The sequence below is a fragment of the Lutjanus erythropterus genome, chromosome 17, assembly GCF_056507025.1.
Source record: "Lutjanus erythropterus isolate fLutEry1 chromosome 17, fLutEry1.hap2, whole genome shotgun sequence".
NCBI classification, from domain to species: domain Eukaryota; kingdom Metazoa; phylum Chordata; class Actinopteri; order Lutjaniformes; family Lutjanidae; genus Lutjanus; species Lutjanus erythropterus.
In genome coordinates this window covers 13,696,942-13,714,164 of record NC_139333.1, presented here as the reverse complement: position 1 = coordinate 13,714,164, position 17,223 = coordinate 13,696,942, and the positions used below count along the sequence as shown (strand labels likewise).

Genomic DNA, 17,223 nt, shown 5'->3' with positions numbered 1-17,223 from the left:
ATTAAAATTTGTCTGAAAGTAGAAGTGACTGAAATCATCCACTCCCACTGTAAATTTGGTGGTCAGCAAAACTGTGTAATAGAAATCTTTTTCATTTTGAGAGAATCATCATTTAATTACAGGTTATTTTCATGATTAATCAATTGATTGTTTAGTTTATAGAATGCCAAAAAAAAAAATAAGGAAATGCATTGCTATTTCCCACTTCAAATCGCTTCGTATGCCCAGCCAAGTCCAAAACCCAAAGACTCTTCATTTACTATCATAAATGACAAAGAAAAGCAGCAAGTCCTCACGTTTAAGAGGCTGGAACCAGCAAATGTTTGATATTTTTGTTTGAAAAATGACTGAAACAGTTAATTGATTATCAAAATAGTTGCAACTACTTTTTGATTGACTAGTGGATTAATCAATTAATTGTTTCAACTCTAAGCACTATAAACAATGACATATGGGAACCTTGTTGAAATATGCTCTTTTTTTCTCATCAACCACTGTATGCTGATGACTAGCTGCTATTATTACCTAATGAAAGAAATCACACATTGTGCAAATTTTGTAAAAAAAAAATGTTGCTCACTTCATACAAATTCCATATAAATCTTTCATCATTCTGACAGCTGCAACAATGGTGTTAGATTCCATTCAAAAGAGAGAGATACACAACAACAAAAATGGATGCAAAAATGCTGATTTGAGCTGTTTGTCAGCTTTAGACACCTGTTTATACCAAAGACAATAATTATCATCAGGAAGATGAGTCAAAGTGCCCAAATAGATAATTAGCTAATTGTTCATTTACTGCTGAGTCTACATGTAAGCTTTCCTTCCAAACATAATTGGAAAACAATGCCGTGGTCTCAGTTTTTCTGCATTTAATCAGCAAACAGCCAAGAAAGAGATTTGTTGATGATGAGATTTGATTAAATGCCTGTACAGAAGTTCTCTGAATTTTTGTCGATTTAAAGAATAATGGTGAATACTCCAGCTGTGCTGTTGCTCTGGCTTGAGCGCTCCAGGTTGCATATGGAAGTGCACCTGCTCTTCTCCATCCATCCATGTCTCTCATCTGCACAACTTCTTCCCCTCATGTAAACCTGTCCCTTCCTCCCCCGTCGATCAATCTCCTCAGGCTACTGTGTTTATAATGAGCATTTCCTCCGAGCTCCCCTCCACACCCCCCCACCCCCACCCCTGCCAACTATTCTCTCACTTTCTCCCCCCTCCTCTCCTGTCCTCCCCTTCTCACTGTGTGCAGAATTGGAGAAGCTTATCGCCTAGCAACGACAATTAAAGTACAACAAGTCAGTGGAGGTAGCAGCCACCATCAGCGCAAGCTTCGCAAACCTTCGTGTGACCAGCGGCTTTAGACGGAAAGAGAGGAAAACAGAGCAGAGTTAGATCAGGAGGGAGGGAAACGGAGCTAAAGAGTTGAAGTTGGACAGGTGCACAGCAATTACGGCCACCGCTGGAGCACCACAGTGAGGACTTTGGGTTTTGGAAACAAGAGAGAAAAAGAAGACAGGGAGAGTGGACTAACGTTCTCCGACTGGGTTCACATGGTTGGACTCGACAGGTATGTGTGCGCGCTGGAATCAGTGGATGCAAAGTGAAGGTATTCTGCCAATACGATGGTGTTCTGTGTGTGTATTACTGCCTGTGAGTCAGTATTTGAAGAAAGATATGCTTTTTAGGCTTGTGGAAAGAACACTATATCGTCAGGATAATCTAACAGCTGTAAGGGAATGCCAGGTTTTTTGGTACCTGCTGTAAAGGTATGCATTCACACAACTGCTTCCATACTGCATAAGCTCACACTAAGAAAGATGCAAACTTAAGTCTGTGGCTAAAAGTGGACTTATTCATACATCGTCACTTTTTTCAGATGTACATAAATTTAATTCTTAGGCTTGTTGTGTAAGTCCTGCTAATTGTGTCCCATATGTTCCCTCACTGTCATTAAGACTGAGGTTTTAGCTCCATTAGTTGGCAGGTGTGATGTCTCCTGTTACCACCATCTATGGAAATGTGTTTATTTTTTGGCTCAGGGGGATTTATGGACTGTATAGCGACAGAAAGGATACAAGATGCATGGAGAGCGAAGGGTTTTGTATGAGCAGCTGAGACTGCACATGAACTGTCAGCCCTCATATGAATCTTGCTCTTATTTTTGTGTGATTGTTAGTGATGCTTTCTGTGGGCACAGGTGGACAGAGGTGAGAGGGTTCGGATGGCAAGTTGTATGAACACCGTGTAGCAAGTTCATGAGAAGCAGGCAAAATATCTTCAGATGCCATTAATTTGATGCCAGCTGATTGATCAATAATGAAAACAGCATTTTAATTGAAGCTTGTTTTGATTAGTTAACATGCTGTATATTTGACAGAGAATAGTGTGCGTGGCATATTGGCGTATGTAAAATGCGTATAGATTTGTGTGTTTGGTCATAATTGTTTCTACTGGTCATACATAACAAGTTTTTCCAAAATGAATTCTATCAATCTCCAGGATGTAATCAGGCTATAAGATAGTGTTATTGCATAATTCAAAGATGAAGCATTTAGATCATAGTTAAAGCTGGGGTAGGCAGTTTTTTTTTTGTTTTGTTTTTTAGCGTCCTTGAGCAAAAGTTCCATAATATTTAAGCATAATACAATTCATGTGGTCTGAGAGGAAACTAGACTTCTACTCCTCCTGGCTGTCGTAAATCTAGCCTCGATCTGAGACTTTTGCCAGTCACAGGGAGATGATGAGAGATGATTGTTGAGTCATTCTCAAAACAAAAAGTGTTTCATAACCAGGATATGAGACTCAGCAATCAACTATCTCTCTCTAGAACTTTATTACCTTCATACCTTCATAATTCCTATAAAAACATCTGTTTCAAAGATATCTTAATCATGTTTTTCCTGTACATAAAAATACAACAAGAAGAAAATTGTTGGGACTGAATTATTTGGCATACTAATTTTGGTAATGATCTCAAAATAGCTCATTCTTATTTTGTCACTGTAACTGTACATGACAGAGTTATCACCTGAATCTGCCGCCTCACAGAGCTTTATATCGAGTTTCAGTTATGTAACCGATGTACCTGTAACTAAGCAACTGTTTGTGAACAGCTTTGCCAGCTTAAAATGTGATCATTTATCAGTGTTCACAACTTGTTTCCACAAGCCCAAGTGGCCAAGTGGGCTGGCTATTGTAGGGTCAAAATATTTCATTCAGAAGCCAAACGCTGAAAATTCGTTATTCAAATCACGTAGAAATTTATCAGACATCACAATGAACTGCAACACTGCTGGTGCCTGTAATTCTGTACTAATGGGAAATCCTGTAATGTAAAAAATTTAGACAAAGTTTCTGCCGTTCAAGAAGTTAAGTCTCAGCCTCCTTATTCATGCTCTGATGAGATCATTCAGCATCAAAGGTGGCTGACTCCGCCTCCACACACCGACAGACCTACAGTATCTTTCAAATGAAGGACACCCACCTGTCCTTCCCCCGTGGCAGAGTGGTCCTTCCTGAGGGCACTGTGGGGGAGCAGGGAGGTGAAAGGTCAGTCGCTCTGTATGGCCTATCCTGTTCCCAGCAGGGGGATGAAACTCATATGCAGACTTATACACACAGAGAAGTCGCACGCTGGTCAAAATGTCACAGCACTGCACACATAAAAGCACACTCACACATGAACACACTCACACTCAAAACAACAGTTCTCTCTGATGTTCAGTTTGAGATTCAAAGGAAGGGAATGCTTTCTCACTTCTTCTTTTTAAAGCATTGCAGTACAGTACCAATCAAACACTTTAATGGAAAGTCATAGAGAAGGAGCTTGCACCAAAAGAACATTTTGTTAATTTATTTCAACATGTTATAACCTCACATAAGTCTTGTTGCTTAAAACACAGGGATAAATAACTTCCAGCTTCACAAAAACACATACTTGCAGACTTATCAGCCCCGTGGACGATGTGTACTTACAAATTAAGTGGCAAAGTTACAAACTCTCTCCTCAGTCGCTTCACACTTCCTGTTCCAGACTGAGCACACTGTGTCTTCATCATCCCTGGAGTCAGAGTCATGTCGGAGCCGCTGTAACGTTGAATCACCTCAGGTGCTGTGTTTCTTGTCAAACCAGCAACCACTGGTCTCAGTGGCTGTATCCCATAGGACCGCTAACTGAGCTAACTCAAAGCTACAGCACAGTTTGCAGCAATGCACCAGTAAAAAAAAAAGTTTGTGTTGCAACAATCCCCCGAGCCTAACAATGAACTACTGAATTAAATTTTAGGTGTTTTTTTTCCTGTAACTAACGAATAAATGAAAACTAAGACTGTTGGCACAGACTAAAAGTTAAGTCAGCTATTAGGGTCAGTCTCTAGACAAAAGTGTTTTTTTGTTGAAATTCTAATTGGGAATTATCAAGTGAAACACTGAGGACCTAGCTATTAGGTGGTTTAGATTTTGAGCCTGGCATGAACCACTAGGAAACTAGAAGTCTCCAGAAGAGACAAAGTACTGAGGATGAGTGTGAGAAAGGGACCGTGTGAATGTGTTGATGTGATATAAACTTTCTTTGACCATCAAGCCTGATGTTACTCTACAGTACTGTGGTTTACACTGCAGATTGGAGTCTGCGGTGACAAACAGCAAGATCTGTATTATATACTAATCTACCCATTATATCTGTGGACTGTTGTTTTATTTGATGGCATCACTACCCTGACATTTGACCTTTGTACCCCTAAAATTCTGTAATTTCAGGCCTGGCTCGAACTGTCTGGTATTTTCCTGACCTTGAAGGTCGCTTTGCTCATTAATTTGGGCCTGTCTGTCTCAGCACGTATCACCAGAGAGTTCTACACCTCCAAAAGATGTGTACAGCAGGGGGAAACTCTGTGTGTGTCTGCACCTTTGTGTATGAGTTTGCTTTTGTGTCAGTGTGTGTGCCTCACAAGTCGACTCTGCCAGAGGGATGTATTCAAACATCTCCTGTTGAGCAGAGCTGGCAGGTAGTGTCGTTTATGCACTCGGAGCTTCTGAACTCAGTTGACTTTCTCATCAGGGAAACGGCTTTTACACTCACGCTCTCTGTTCTTGCCTCCTCTCACACTGTTGCACAATGACACCACATTTTGATTGATGCTTGTGAATAAAGTAAATCCACTCATTAAAGTGTTTGTAATTGTAGCCTGGGAGCTAATTATTTTTCACTGGTGGACGAGATCTTTACCCCTGTAATGACCTTACGGTGTGGCATTGATCATTTGATCGGTGTTGCCTTGAAGCTAAATGTCCAGATTAGTGGGAGGGTTGAGACTTACATTAACTGTAGGTCACCTCGACTGCAATATATCTTTTGTGCAAAACCAAATGTTTTTATTTTTTGTCACAGGCTTCTCTGCCTAAAATACACTAATTACTACCATCACTATCAGCATTCAGTTATTCACCAGGTAGCTGGATGAATCCCTGATCATAATGTCTTCTCTATCTAATCTAATGTTCTTTCTATTTTTTCTAGAGTCTGGGCTCGGCTGACCGTAAGGAGAATCAGCATAAGCATAAGTAAGTCCCCTTTTAATTTTATTTCAGGAAAACAGCAAAAGACACCAAATATGTGGTTGACTCCCATAGGCCTTACATATTCCCACAAACTAAACTTCTTGCAGCTTTAAGTAACAATAACAGCTCATTTTGGTTGTCTTTCTGTCTTGTTGTAACAAAATATTGCAAGTTTCCTAACACCGATCTTGAGTCATGTACAGAAAGACACAGAACGCATGAATTGGTTTACCAAACTCATTACTTTAGCTAATTTTGTCATTCCTGTTTAAGAGGAATATATGGCAGCTCAACTGTAACCAGTTTTTCAAGGTAACCCAATTCCTAAAGAAACTGGCCTGATTTACCTGTGTTTAGGTGCCAGTGAATTCCAATGTGTCTGTGTGTGTGTGAGTGTGTCTGAAAAGGAAGTTAAGTCGGTCTAAGCCTGACCCATAATCCATTCTCTAACAGTAAATGCCTCTCACTCACTCCAGCTTTTCATGGCACTGTTTGCATCAGTCAGAACAGGAATCTGAGTTGTCTTTTCCTGGTTTTAAAGGCTGCAGTGATGTCATTTCAAAATTACATTTTGTGAACTTACCAGACTGTTTCAGCTGATCTGTTATTTTCCTTTACCCACTTAGTCATTATATTCATATTGCTGATGATTATTAATCAAAAATCTCATTGTGTTAATATTTTGTAAAAGAACCAGTAGTCATTCCTACAATATTGTCACAGTATTGATAAATATCAATATCGAGGTATTGGTAAAAAATATTTTGATATTAAATTTTGTCCATATTGCCCAGCCCTATCATTCTTCTCATTCTGCTTTGTTTTCTGATTGGCTACCCATCAGTTTTCCCATTACTGCTATTTGCTATTAATACAAACTCAATATCAACTTAATCTGAACAAACAAACCACTACTATGAATATATTCTCACTTGCTCATTAAGCATCGGCCTTGCTAATTACTTACTTACATATTATGTAAAGTAATATATAAGTATAAATAATTGCTTGCCAGTAACATTTCTTACTGCACCATGTTTAGGCTCATAAAAGGACAACAAACAAATATTTTGATAGAGAATATTAGTGCTGTCCCAGACTACCTAGTTAATTCTGGCCATTAGATGCAATATTGTCATGTGTTTATATTAATATAATTATTTGGACATATGCATTTTTGGGGCATCAGAAAATGGTTTGAGTTTCTGGGCAAAAGAGAGAGAGATTGTAACACGCATGCTTTGGATCACAGTTTGAAAAAATGTAGAAAGGGAGGTGCACACTGTCAGTCAACAGTGGACACAGTTAAAGACGAGCGAGGCAGGAACTTAGATCAAACCAAATTAGGTGTATATTGTAGTTGCCCAGCAACCAAAGCCATGGACACCCATCTTCACAACATATCTCCCTCCTGTTTGTTTCTTCATATCAGCAGTACAGTCAACATGATCTGTGCACCTAGAGTTTCTCTGTGTAAAAGGAGACTGGAAAGTACCACCATCTTCCCTTTATCCCTGTCCAAGATGTTTCAGGATGTCTCACTTTGTATCAATTAGTCAATTAACTCATTAGAAGATTTTCTGCTTGCTGTCCTCCTTTGAAAGTGCTGAACTGATGCTTCAGTGAGTGAAACCTTTGTGAAGGATAGCCCAGTACTCTTAAACCCATGTGTGATCATGTGTTTTCTTTGGTAAAATGCGTTTTTCAGCTGTGTATTTGAACTGTAGATGCTAGAGATGTAGATCTGTGTGTGTGATGCCGCAAAGAGGTCCAGCAACATTTTACCTGGATCTTTAACAAACGAAAAATGCAGAAACGTGATCCAACTGAAAGTGACTGAAAATTCCCAGAAGTGAAAATCACAATGGCTGGCCATTGTCTATCTGTGCGTAAGAATGCGAGTGTTTGAGGCTGAACCCTGATAGTGGGACATGTGGTGCAACATAGATGAAATTTATACATTTTTGTCATATCCGATGTGTCTAATATGCCAGGTGTGCTGGCACAGTGAACACTCAGTGTGCCAAAGTGGGAGACATCTGTTGCCAGGAGACAGGCAGCTGTATTCATGAGCCAATAGAATCATCATGGAGTGTCAAGTAACAGGAGTCTTCCCCCGACAAAGAGAAAGGAAAGAGGAAATTGTTCGGTATACATATTTCTTTATGCCAGCGGAAACATGCAAATAAGCACAAATGAACTTGTATAGAAGGTTAAATGGCAAACAATATGCACACGCATACAGGGTCATGTTTTTCATCTCAAAATAATCAAATCTGAGGAACAGGCGAGGAACAGCATTTCTGTATGCATGTGTTGTTTGCTTTTGAGGCTGAATATTAGGGCCTGTGTCCACATAGTGTGTTTTTTTTTTTTTTCTGAGTGCCAGTGTCTTTTTTTCAGTTGTTCCTAATGAGATGAGAGCATTTGACCGCCTGGAAAAAAGGCGTTGCACCCAGCGTCTCTTTTCCAAGTCTCTTTTTGTGCAGCCACTCCGAGCACCTCTAGTTGAAAATCATCAAGTCATCATCATTGCTTTTTTCAGAGAAGCTGTCATATATTAGGTGGGGATTCATCACCCTGGTAACCAGGAAAATGGAGGAGATTTTATCTTTCTTTGTTTTTTTCTGGACTCAACTCATGTCAAGAGAGGAAGGAGTTTTAAAAGTCTCTTAGTATTTTTGTAGCTTCTAACTGAATCTCTGTTGTTTAAAGTTAAGTTTTTGTCCTGCAGTCCTGTTTGTACTTAAACTGACTTGGTGCGTCTGCCCAGTGAGGTGAGGATTTGCATCTGAGCTACCTGTTTGAAGGTGTGTCTTGACAAAAAAAAGTCCACTGATATTTTGTTATCTACACGCTTTTAGTATGAAGCAGCATAATCAGAAATGTTAGGTTTTCTTCAGTAGAACTTAATACAACTTGTCAAGCTGAAACTGACATGAAAAAGTAAAAGAAGGTGGATACATGACAGGCAGCACATGTATGTGGAAAAGAGCCTCATGAGAGGAAGCATGTTCCAGCTGGTGCTCACAGTGAAGAAAATGTCAGATATATTCAAATAGACAATGAAAACCAAAGGGACAATACTAGACTGGAATTTTCAGGATATTGTTGTCGTAGAAACAAAACCCATGTACAGTGATTTTTTTCTTTGTTTGTTTGTTTTATCTCAGCGCCCTGCAGTGCCTCTTCTGCCAGAAAAAATCCCATCTGTTTTATCTCTTATATCTTATATCTAAGTTATATCCTATCACTATGATGGTGATAACATTTAGCCCCAGAATGTAAAATATTTGCTTATTTCTGCCTGGCAAGGTGTTGGAATATATTCAGTATCATTCATTCATTTCATTCTCTCACTCGTGTGTCAAGAATTAGAGTTTTTTCTCTGTTTACCCTCAGGTTGAATAATTCAGAGTTTTGACTCATCGTTCCTCCAGACAGAGGTGATCATTCATGCCTTTATTTTGTCCCACTTGGACCACTGCAGCTCTCTTTTGACATGCCTTAGCAGGTAATCACTGGATCATTTACAAGTGGTTCAGACTGTCTATGTAAGGCTTATTACCAGGTGTGCTGTAAGGTCTCACGTTACACCTGTTTTTATGTGTTTCTATCCATCAAACTCACAGAGGATTCCTGCACAAAGCAGGATGAAAGATGCAGCCAGTTTCCATCAAGGATGCATGGATGGACATAAATGTTTCCAGAAAATATTTGTCGGGCAAATTTTCATCAAGACATTAGAAATTTTTATCAAACTTTTTTGCCCTTTTATCACTTTTTTGTTGTTGATTAAATTATTTAATCATCAGTTTTCATTTATATTATCTTTTAACACTTTATGCTCATGAAAGCGTGCACTCTTTCACTATTAGAAAACTTTACTTTCTTAACTTCTGTCTCTACTTACGCAGGGTACAGATGGTACAGGAACGGAGGAATAATGGAAGAATGGGGCACTGGGGGTGTCGTGGAGGATGGGGGATGCTCCACTTTTTTCATGGAGTGAGGGATTTAGGTACGGATGTCAGGGAAGAGAGAACTTGATTAGACTAATTTATTCATGGGAGTAAGGCATGTAATTGTTCTCATATGGAGGTGACGTAGGGGTGTGTGTGTGTGTGTGTGTGTGTGTGTGTGTGTGTGTGTGTGTGTGTATTGACTAAGATTAGTAAGAAGAGATATTTGTTCCTTAGCAATGTCTTTTACTTCTTTAGGTATTAAAATACTGTTAGTGTGTATTCTCAGTTCCACAGTAAAATAACTGAAGACGTCTCATAGGCGTATTGAAAATGTTCTGTACATCTTATTATCTACTGTGTTGGATATAAAGGGGTTTCCTTAAGTGAACCCCCGGCACTTAAGGGAGGAATATGCACAGCACTTGAAACTTGCTTTTGTGTAGCCTGCGAGCTAATTAAGTTATTTACTCAATGAAGTGCTCTTTTTTTCTTTCAATATTTACATTTATGCAAACAAAAAGGAATGTCTGCAAAGTACTGGTGGCTCAATACAACTCATTCAGGACTGATACCAATACAACAACCTTGAGAATCTACGGATATGATATCAGTTAGATTCTGTCTTTAAGCTGTTAATAATACATTATTATAATAAAAATATTATGTATAGTTTGCTTAACCTAGGCTTCTCAAAACCATCATGCTCAAATGAAGAAATAAATCTTCTACTCCCATGGAGGCAGACATACACAGCCCACAACATGATGTAGTTACTCAGTTCTGCTGCTTTTTTATTTAAACTTTTTCACACAGAACTTGTTGCAGCATGTTTGATTGGTCAACACTATTCAAATACTGAAATTAGGGATTTAAATAAAACTGGCTAAAACAGGTCTCACTCACTACCAAGCTTCGTCCATGTTACTCATAACACATCCCTCTTTACTGCGTGCCTTTTGTTTAACATTTGTGTAATATTTTAGGCTTATTGTATCAGATTATTATTATTTTTTTTGACCAGTTTTGGACTGGTAGCGATAGATGTCAGATCAGCACATTATTGTTACAAAGAGGTATGCATGTATCTGTCATCTGTGGAGGATAACTTATCCTACCTCCATTAACAGACAGTCTCAGTCTTTACACTCTGAGGACACCGTGTCTCAAACCCCACTGTTGTTTTACTGCCACGCTCCCCACAGTTAAAGGACTTTTCCTTGCAGCAGTAGCTGCTTGTTGCCGTGGTTACAGGTGACAGAGGAGCCGAAGCCCTGCAGCATTTAAATCGCGGCACAATGTTGATGTCATCCCCAGGTTTTATGAATTTCATTTAGTGTTCAGTACAAAAAGTCCAGAATGGAGCTGATTAACACAATGTTTACCATCTCAGATCAGAAGACAGTATTAATGTCTTGAAATTACAGGCATTAGGGATGCAACTAATGATTTTTTTCATAGTTATTCCATTAATTTAGTCGAAAAAATGTTAATAAAAAATAAAATAAAAAAAAATCTCCTCACAATTTTCCCACATTCCACATTGCTTCTTTTGTTCAGCAATCTAAAACCTAGAGACTCTTCATTTACTATCACAAATGACAAAGAAAGTCCTCACATTTTATAAGCTGGAACCAGCAAATGTTTATCATTTTTGATTGAAAAATGACTGAAAGGATTAATCAGTTACCAAAATAGTTGGCACCTAAGTTTCTTTCAGTCAGCTAATTGATTAGTCGACTAATCGTTGCAGCTCTATAGACCAATGAGCACAGGTAAAGATGCATACACACCAAGCATTAACATCAGCATTAACAAAATAGAATAAACCTTTGTACGCTGATGCAAGAAGAAGTTCAATTCAGTCTAAAAATTGGAGTTTAATTAAATTGTCTTTCTGTCCCTGCGTTTTACATCAGTTGGAAATAACCAGACCCACCACATCTCTGTCTCTCTATCTCATCCCCCAGACGGCCAATCCAAGGCAAATTCTAGCGAAATGATAATAAGGACTGAGGGTTCCCGCTGTCTCACCGACGTGTAACACATTCCTTCATTTTTCCAGGCCTTTTTTTCTTTTCACCTCATTTTTTTTCCAGGGTTTTGAAATCCCAGTGTAAATACATATTGAGGAGTATTTACAATAGTGGTAATGGTGGTAGGAGAGGGAGCTAACTCAGCGGGCCGGAGGAGACTGCCGCTGGCTGACTATCTGAGTGTGAGACTATTTGTACAGTTAATCTAGTGTGTGTGTGTGCACACATGTTCTCAACAGCAGAGTGTGTTTGTAACCAAACTGCTGATCCAGTGTGTGTATCACAAATTTGAGGAGTGTATACTTGTGTGAATGTTAGCAGCATGTATCCCTCTATCTCTCTCTCTCTCTCTCTCTCTCTCTCTCTCTCTCTCTCTCTCTCTCTCTCTCTCTGTGTGTGTGTGTGTGTGTGTGTGTGTGTGTGTGTGTGTGTGTGTGCTTATTTGATGTGGCTTGGCTGCAGTGATGTTGGGTTGTTTGAGAACTTCCCAAGAGTGAGCTGCCAGGCCAAAAGAACTGAGCAGGCAGAGACAGCCATTGTTTTGGTAAGGCATCCTGGTCATAATTGTGTGTGTGTGTGTGTGTGTGTGTGCGTGCGTGCGTGCATGTGTGTGCATGTGAGAGAGAGAGAGAAATGCAAAGGGAGAAGGAGAGCTTAATTTGGAGTACTTAAACAGCAGCAGGGCATAGCCCTTTTCATCCTGGGTTTAAATACAACAGCATTCACACACACACACACACACACACACACACACACACACACACACACACACACACACACACACACACTTAACAACATAACATACAAACAGTCCATATTCACGACCACATTAGCTGACAGAATTCTCAGAGAAAATGTCTTTCTATCATGTTGCACAACAACATACCTCTCCTTCCAGTTTGAAACCACACATCAAAATGTGATCAGCTTTCCCAAAAACATCTCAACACTTTGGATGCACGCAGTTCGCTGGCTTACAATTGTACAAATATGATTTCAGGATTAAACTGCTTTTGGTACAAACAAGCCAACTCAGCATTTCAACCGCGATCACCACTTAGACATTTCGAATTCAAGTTTGCTGTTTTTTCTCACTCCGCAGTGCTGTCCTCCAGTTAACCTTAAGTGATTTTACTGGCACTGCTCAGTCGGAATAATAAGGGTGGCCGGCTGGAGAGTCTGCATTTTCTGCATTTCTAAATTCCCATTACAGCCCCATCCATTCTAGGACATGACCTTTGAAGTTGTAAGACAGGCAGTGATTGTGAAAAACCCATAGATGGTATATTAAATAGTGGAAAGGCCTTTAGGGTCTGAAAAGTGAAGCCAATGTGGAATTGCCCTAAACCTGCATTGTTTCTAATGGCCAGCAGGGGGCGACTCCACTCGCTGCAAAATAAAGTCTGTTTGCATGCACCCTAATGGAAAAATGTAAACTAACGATTAAGACATAAATGTGTATTTATGTCTTAATCGCTACTTTCAAGTGTTCTTCAATACAGCATAAGATTAATTTAGTAAATTATAGTCCTATTTAGGGTAAAGCAGGATATGCTTCAGGTTGAGGCTACCATGTGATTGATAAAACATTTTCAGTCCGTCCAGTGCAGCACACAGGGTTCACAAAATGCAGATCAAACCATCAAACTTGGTGTACTGTTTAACTGTAATAAGAGAAAGATCACAACCTGGCAGGCTGCCATTTTTTCCTGCCAAACGGTTGAGCCAAAACCAAGTGCCATTATCTCCCTCACCAGCTTCACGCTCTCGTCAGTACTGTAAATGCTCTAGTTGCAAAATCCAAGATGGCGATATGGCCATGATGCCATACTCGAGGCTTCAAACTGCAATCCACAAACCAGTGGGTGACATCACAGTGGCTCCATCCACTAATTATCCTACTGACTGATTTCTCACCCACAAATAAGGCAATCTAACAGGCGATTCATCATCGCATCATCATTCCTTCCTGCCGTTAACCTCAGAGAGGCCAGAGAGAATTCAATGTTCAGGCATTCCTTGTTAGGTCAGAAATTTCTGTGTGTAGATCCACACTGCCAACAAAAAGAAACTTTTTTTTTGTAGTTAAGTACTCGTTAATGTTGTTCAATAACACTAAATTGGATTTTCTTCCCGAACATAAACGCCTGTTGACCAAAGCAAAGATGCATCCAACCCGCATTCGACCCAGGTCGAGAGGACGGCCGTGAAGCCAGGGTCGATGATGTACATTGACTCATTCAGATTGACCGCCAACGCGGGTTTAACCCACGTCGCGTCATCTGTCTGAAAGGGATTTTTGTTTGTGTGTGTGTGTACTGTATGTGTGTGTGTGTGTGTGTGTGTGTGTGTGTGTGTGTTTCCCTGCTCCTATGCCCAACACAAACTTTCTCCTGTCAATGCACAACTTTAACTCTTTCCCAGACCTAAACCTAATCCTAATACTTTAAACCATTAACCTAAGATTTAACTGTAAATTAGCTTTTTAAGTGGTTGCTGGAAAAATGTTGACTTTGTAGAATTTTGCTCAACTTTCTATCATTGAGATAGACCTTTGGTTCTCACAAGTATAGAAATGTGAGAAACACGCACACGTCTCTCTCCCTCCTCGAGGTTCCCGTCTCCTTTCCAGCATAAATAATCCCCTCAGTCTGCTGGCTCAACCCTGATTGGAATCTCGACGCCGTGCTCAATTGTGGGTTGATGGGGGAAAGTGGGGTGCCCTGTGCGTGTGTGTGTGTCTATGTTTAAAGCTGTTTCAAGGCCATAAACATAATACCAGAGGGGTGTCCACCTCAGTCAGGCCAGGCCTCCTAAAACCTCGGTTTAGAACTCAGGCTGGCACACAGATCCACAACCATGGACTCACATAAGCTATGCAGACTCATTCACTTAAATGATAGCATATTTACTGCAAATTGCAAAGTGATGTACTGGAATACATGCACGCTCTCATATTCACTCTTTATTCACAATTTAACAAGTCAGCCAGTGAGCCGTGAACCCTTACAGGCCAGCAGCAGTGCTGCAGTACTGAGCGCACTGATACAGGGGGTTAAGATCCAGGCTCCACAAGGTTTTATCAGCTTTTCTGCGTCCTAGAGGAGACCAGCTGGAGGTTTATGTGGAGAATTATAAGATTCTGTGCAGAATTATTATTGGTTTACAATGTCATATGATGTTATGTGTTGTGATGTGCCGACTGCTGACAGTTGTCAGGTTTACGTAGATTTTTGACAGCAGTGATAAGGCTTTCATATTCTATCAGGGCAGGTCCAGGGTCTGTACACAGAAACTCCCTGTCTTAAATCTTAATACAAGATAGAAAGAGTCTAACTGATAAGTTTTCCTAGTTTGGTAGTGCAGAAACAAATTCTTATTAACTTTAGGAATCCTATTTTATCTTATTTCATCCTATTTTATTTCAGGTTAGGAAATCCTAAATACTCAATCCAGAATTGCTTATCAGATTTTGCATCTGTTACCTAGCAACCAACACTACTTTTTCATCTCGATGAACAACATTGTAACCATCTCTTTTTTTTTTTTTTATCACTGCAACAAGTTGTAGACAAATTGATGTTAGATTGAGTTTTTAGGATTTCATAACCTGAGATAAGATAGGATGGGATTCCCAAAGTTAGTTAGGATTTGCTTCTGTTATACCAAAATTTTAAAAATCTATTTTAGACTCTTCCAATCTTAACTTAAGATTTAAGATAGGTTTCTGTATTACAGCCTCTGTAATGGCTTTTTTTTTCCTATATCAAGTCCTAAATCTAATTGCCATGGTTACCAAATAGTTAAGATAGCATTAGAAAGTTAGAGAGTTTCTGTAATGCAGCCCTATATCCCCAAAGACTTGAACGTTATTATGTTACTGTATGTCTTTCCTGGCTTTTGGGCAGCTAATAAAGTCAATGCCTCTGCTTCCTTGGATTCAGGAAGCAACTGACATTACAGTGCGTGTCTTCACACTGTAGGTGTGTAGTGCACTCATGCGTGTCTGCTGCTGCATGTTCAATCGGGTGTTACCACATTTCCCTGATGTGATAGCTATTAAATTACCCCAGATCACTTTCCTCCAAATCACATTCACATTATTATCCCACCTAACCTAAAGCGAGTGGAAAGAGAAAACGGTCTGTGGTGCCGCTCACTTTGCCCTTTCCCTCTTAGCGGTATGGTACTCCAGCTACAGTCTCTAATAGTTTGCTGGCTTGTCAGCTGAATTCAAGATTAATTTGACTGCAGATCCATCATCGGTATATCTCACTGTGTTGAGTCAGCCTTATGCCACACATCAAACGCAGAGGGAATGGTATCGAACCCAACACCACAGGGAGCCGACCAAAGTGAAAAAAGGCACCGAATTCCTCCCTCATTTTTGTCTCCCTGACTAAATTCTGTACCGTATGTGCCGATTCCGTGGAAAACAGGAGTAATAAAAGGGAGACATATGAAAAAAAAAGATGAAACGATTAGTGTGACTCAGAGACGTGCTAATGAAGGGATGGAGCGAAAGGAGCCGAGATGGAAATATCTCTGTTTACCGTAGTGGGTGGATGGGCAGCATATGAGAAGATGTGCGTAGGGTGATAACAGAGTCCCTTCCTTTGGCACGCAGCCTTATGGTTAGATCATTAGCGCTAGAAGTTGTGGCAGTTATTGTTAAAGATTTTTCTGTTGTGGCAGTGAGTTGGTTGTTAAATGCCTCCGCTTGTCTTTGGATTCATGTGGGTGCCAGAAGAATTATCCTTCTCATCAACATATTTGCTCTGTATTTACTTGATTTTAGTCATGCATCATATCGTTTTGATGCAATTTTATAGTAATAAGATGCAAATTCATCAGACTCCAGAGTGCATCAGGTGTTATGCATCAGACTGCTGTGATAATGCTCCTCATTTATTGACCCCCACTGCTACCAGCGATTAAACATTACACTTTTCAGTAAGCAATTGAGATAATGTAATCGTATCACAACTGAAGGAAAAGCTTGTTAGCTTGAAGAAATATCGGTACGTTTTATTGGTGAGACCTCAGTCCAAGTGAAATAAAAGCGGCCTCCACCATGTAGAGAGACGTACACACAGACATGGGTTTGGATGGAGATGGTGAGTGGAAAACAAGGCTTTCTTTGAGCAGATTTTAATTAGCAATGTTCATAGCTTGGCTGCGTTCTTTTATGATTGGACCACTGAAAGCCTTTTTGTTTGCCTAATGAAACACATTGAGGGGTATGTTCCCGAATTAAACTGGGTTTTTGTATGTGTGCGTGTGTGCTTGCATCCATTTCATTTGCATGTATCTGTTATATGGGTGGGTGCCCACATTCTTTTTGGCGTATTAGAGTTCCATTGGCAGGGATACGAAGCCATAAGCGGGAGACAGAGATGAAAGTAATCCTAGCGCTTTGTTTTCCCTCCTTTCCAAAATAGTTGTTTTAGGTAGGCGGCCATTGCCCATAATTGCTGAAACAGGGTCAGGTATTTGTCTGTCCTGCTTATGATTTACTATAGTGTCTGTGCCTTAGTAATCTGAAATAAGATCTGTGGTTAAGGGCAGCCCGACCTCAGACAGACCACGTAGATTGTGTAATGCATAGCATTCTGCTGGTTTCAGTGGGATCCCTTTATAAACATGTCTCTGTATGA

The 17,223-nt window shown here is 39.9% G+C and overlaps 1 protein-coding gene across 2 annotated transcripts in view; it reads left to right on the top strand.

The window, feature by feature from the left end:
- ankfn1b (ankyrin repeat and fibronectin type III domain containing 1b) overlaps positions 1-17,223 on the top strand; it is a 184,431-nt gene that overhangs the window by 111,623 nt on the left and 55,585 nt on the right. For both annotated transcript variants that reach the window (XM_084741297.1, XM_084741298.1), the window contains one exon: positions 5,528-5,571. In XM_084741297.1, coding sequence (XP_084597423.1) covers positions 5,528-5,571 — 44 coding nt within the window. The remainder of the gene's footprint in view (positions 1-5,527; positions 5,572-17,223) is intronic.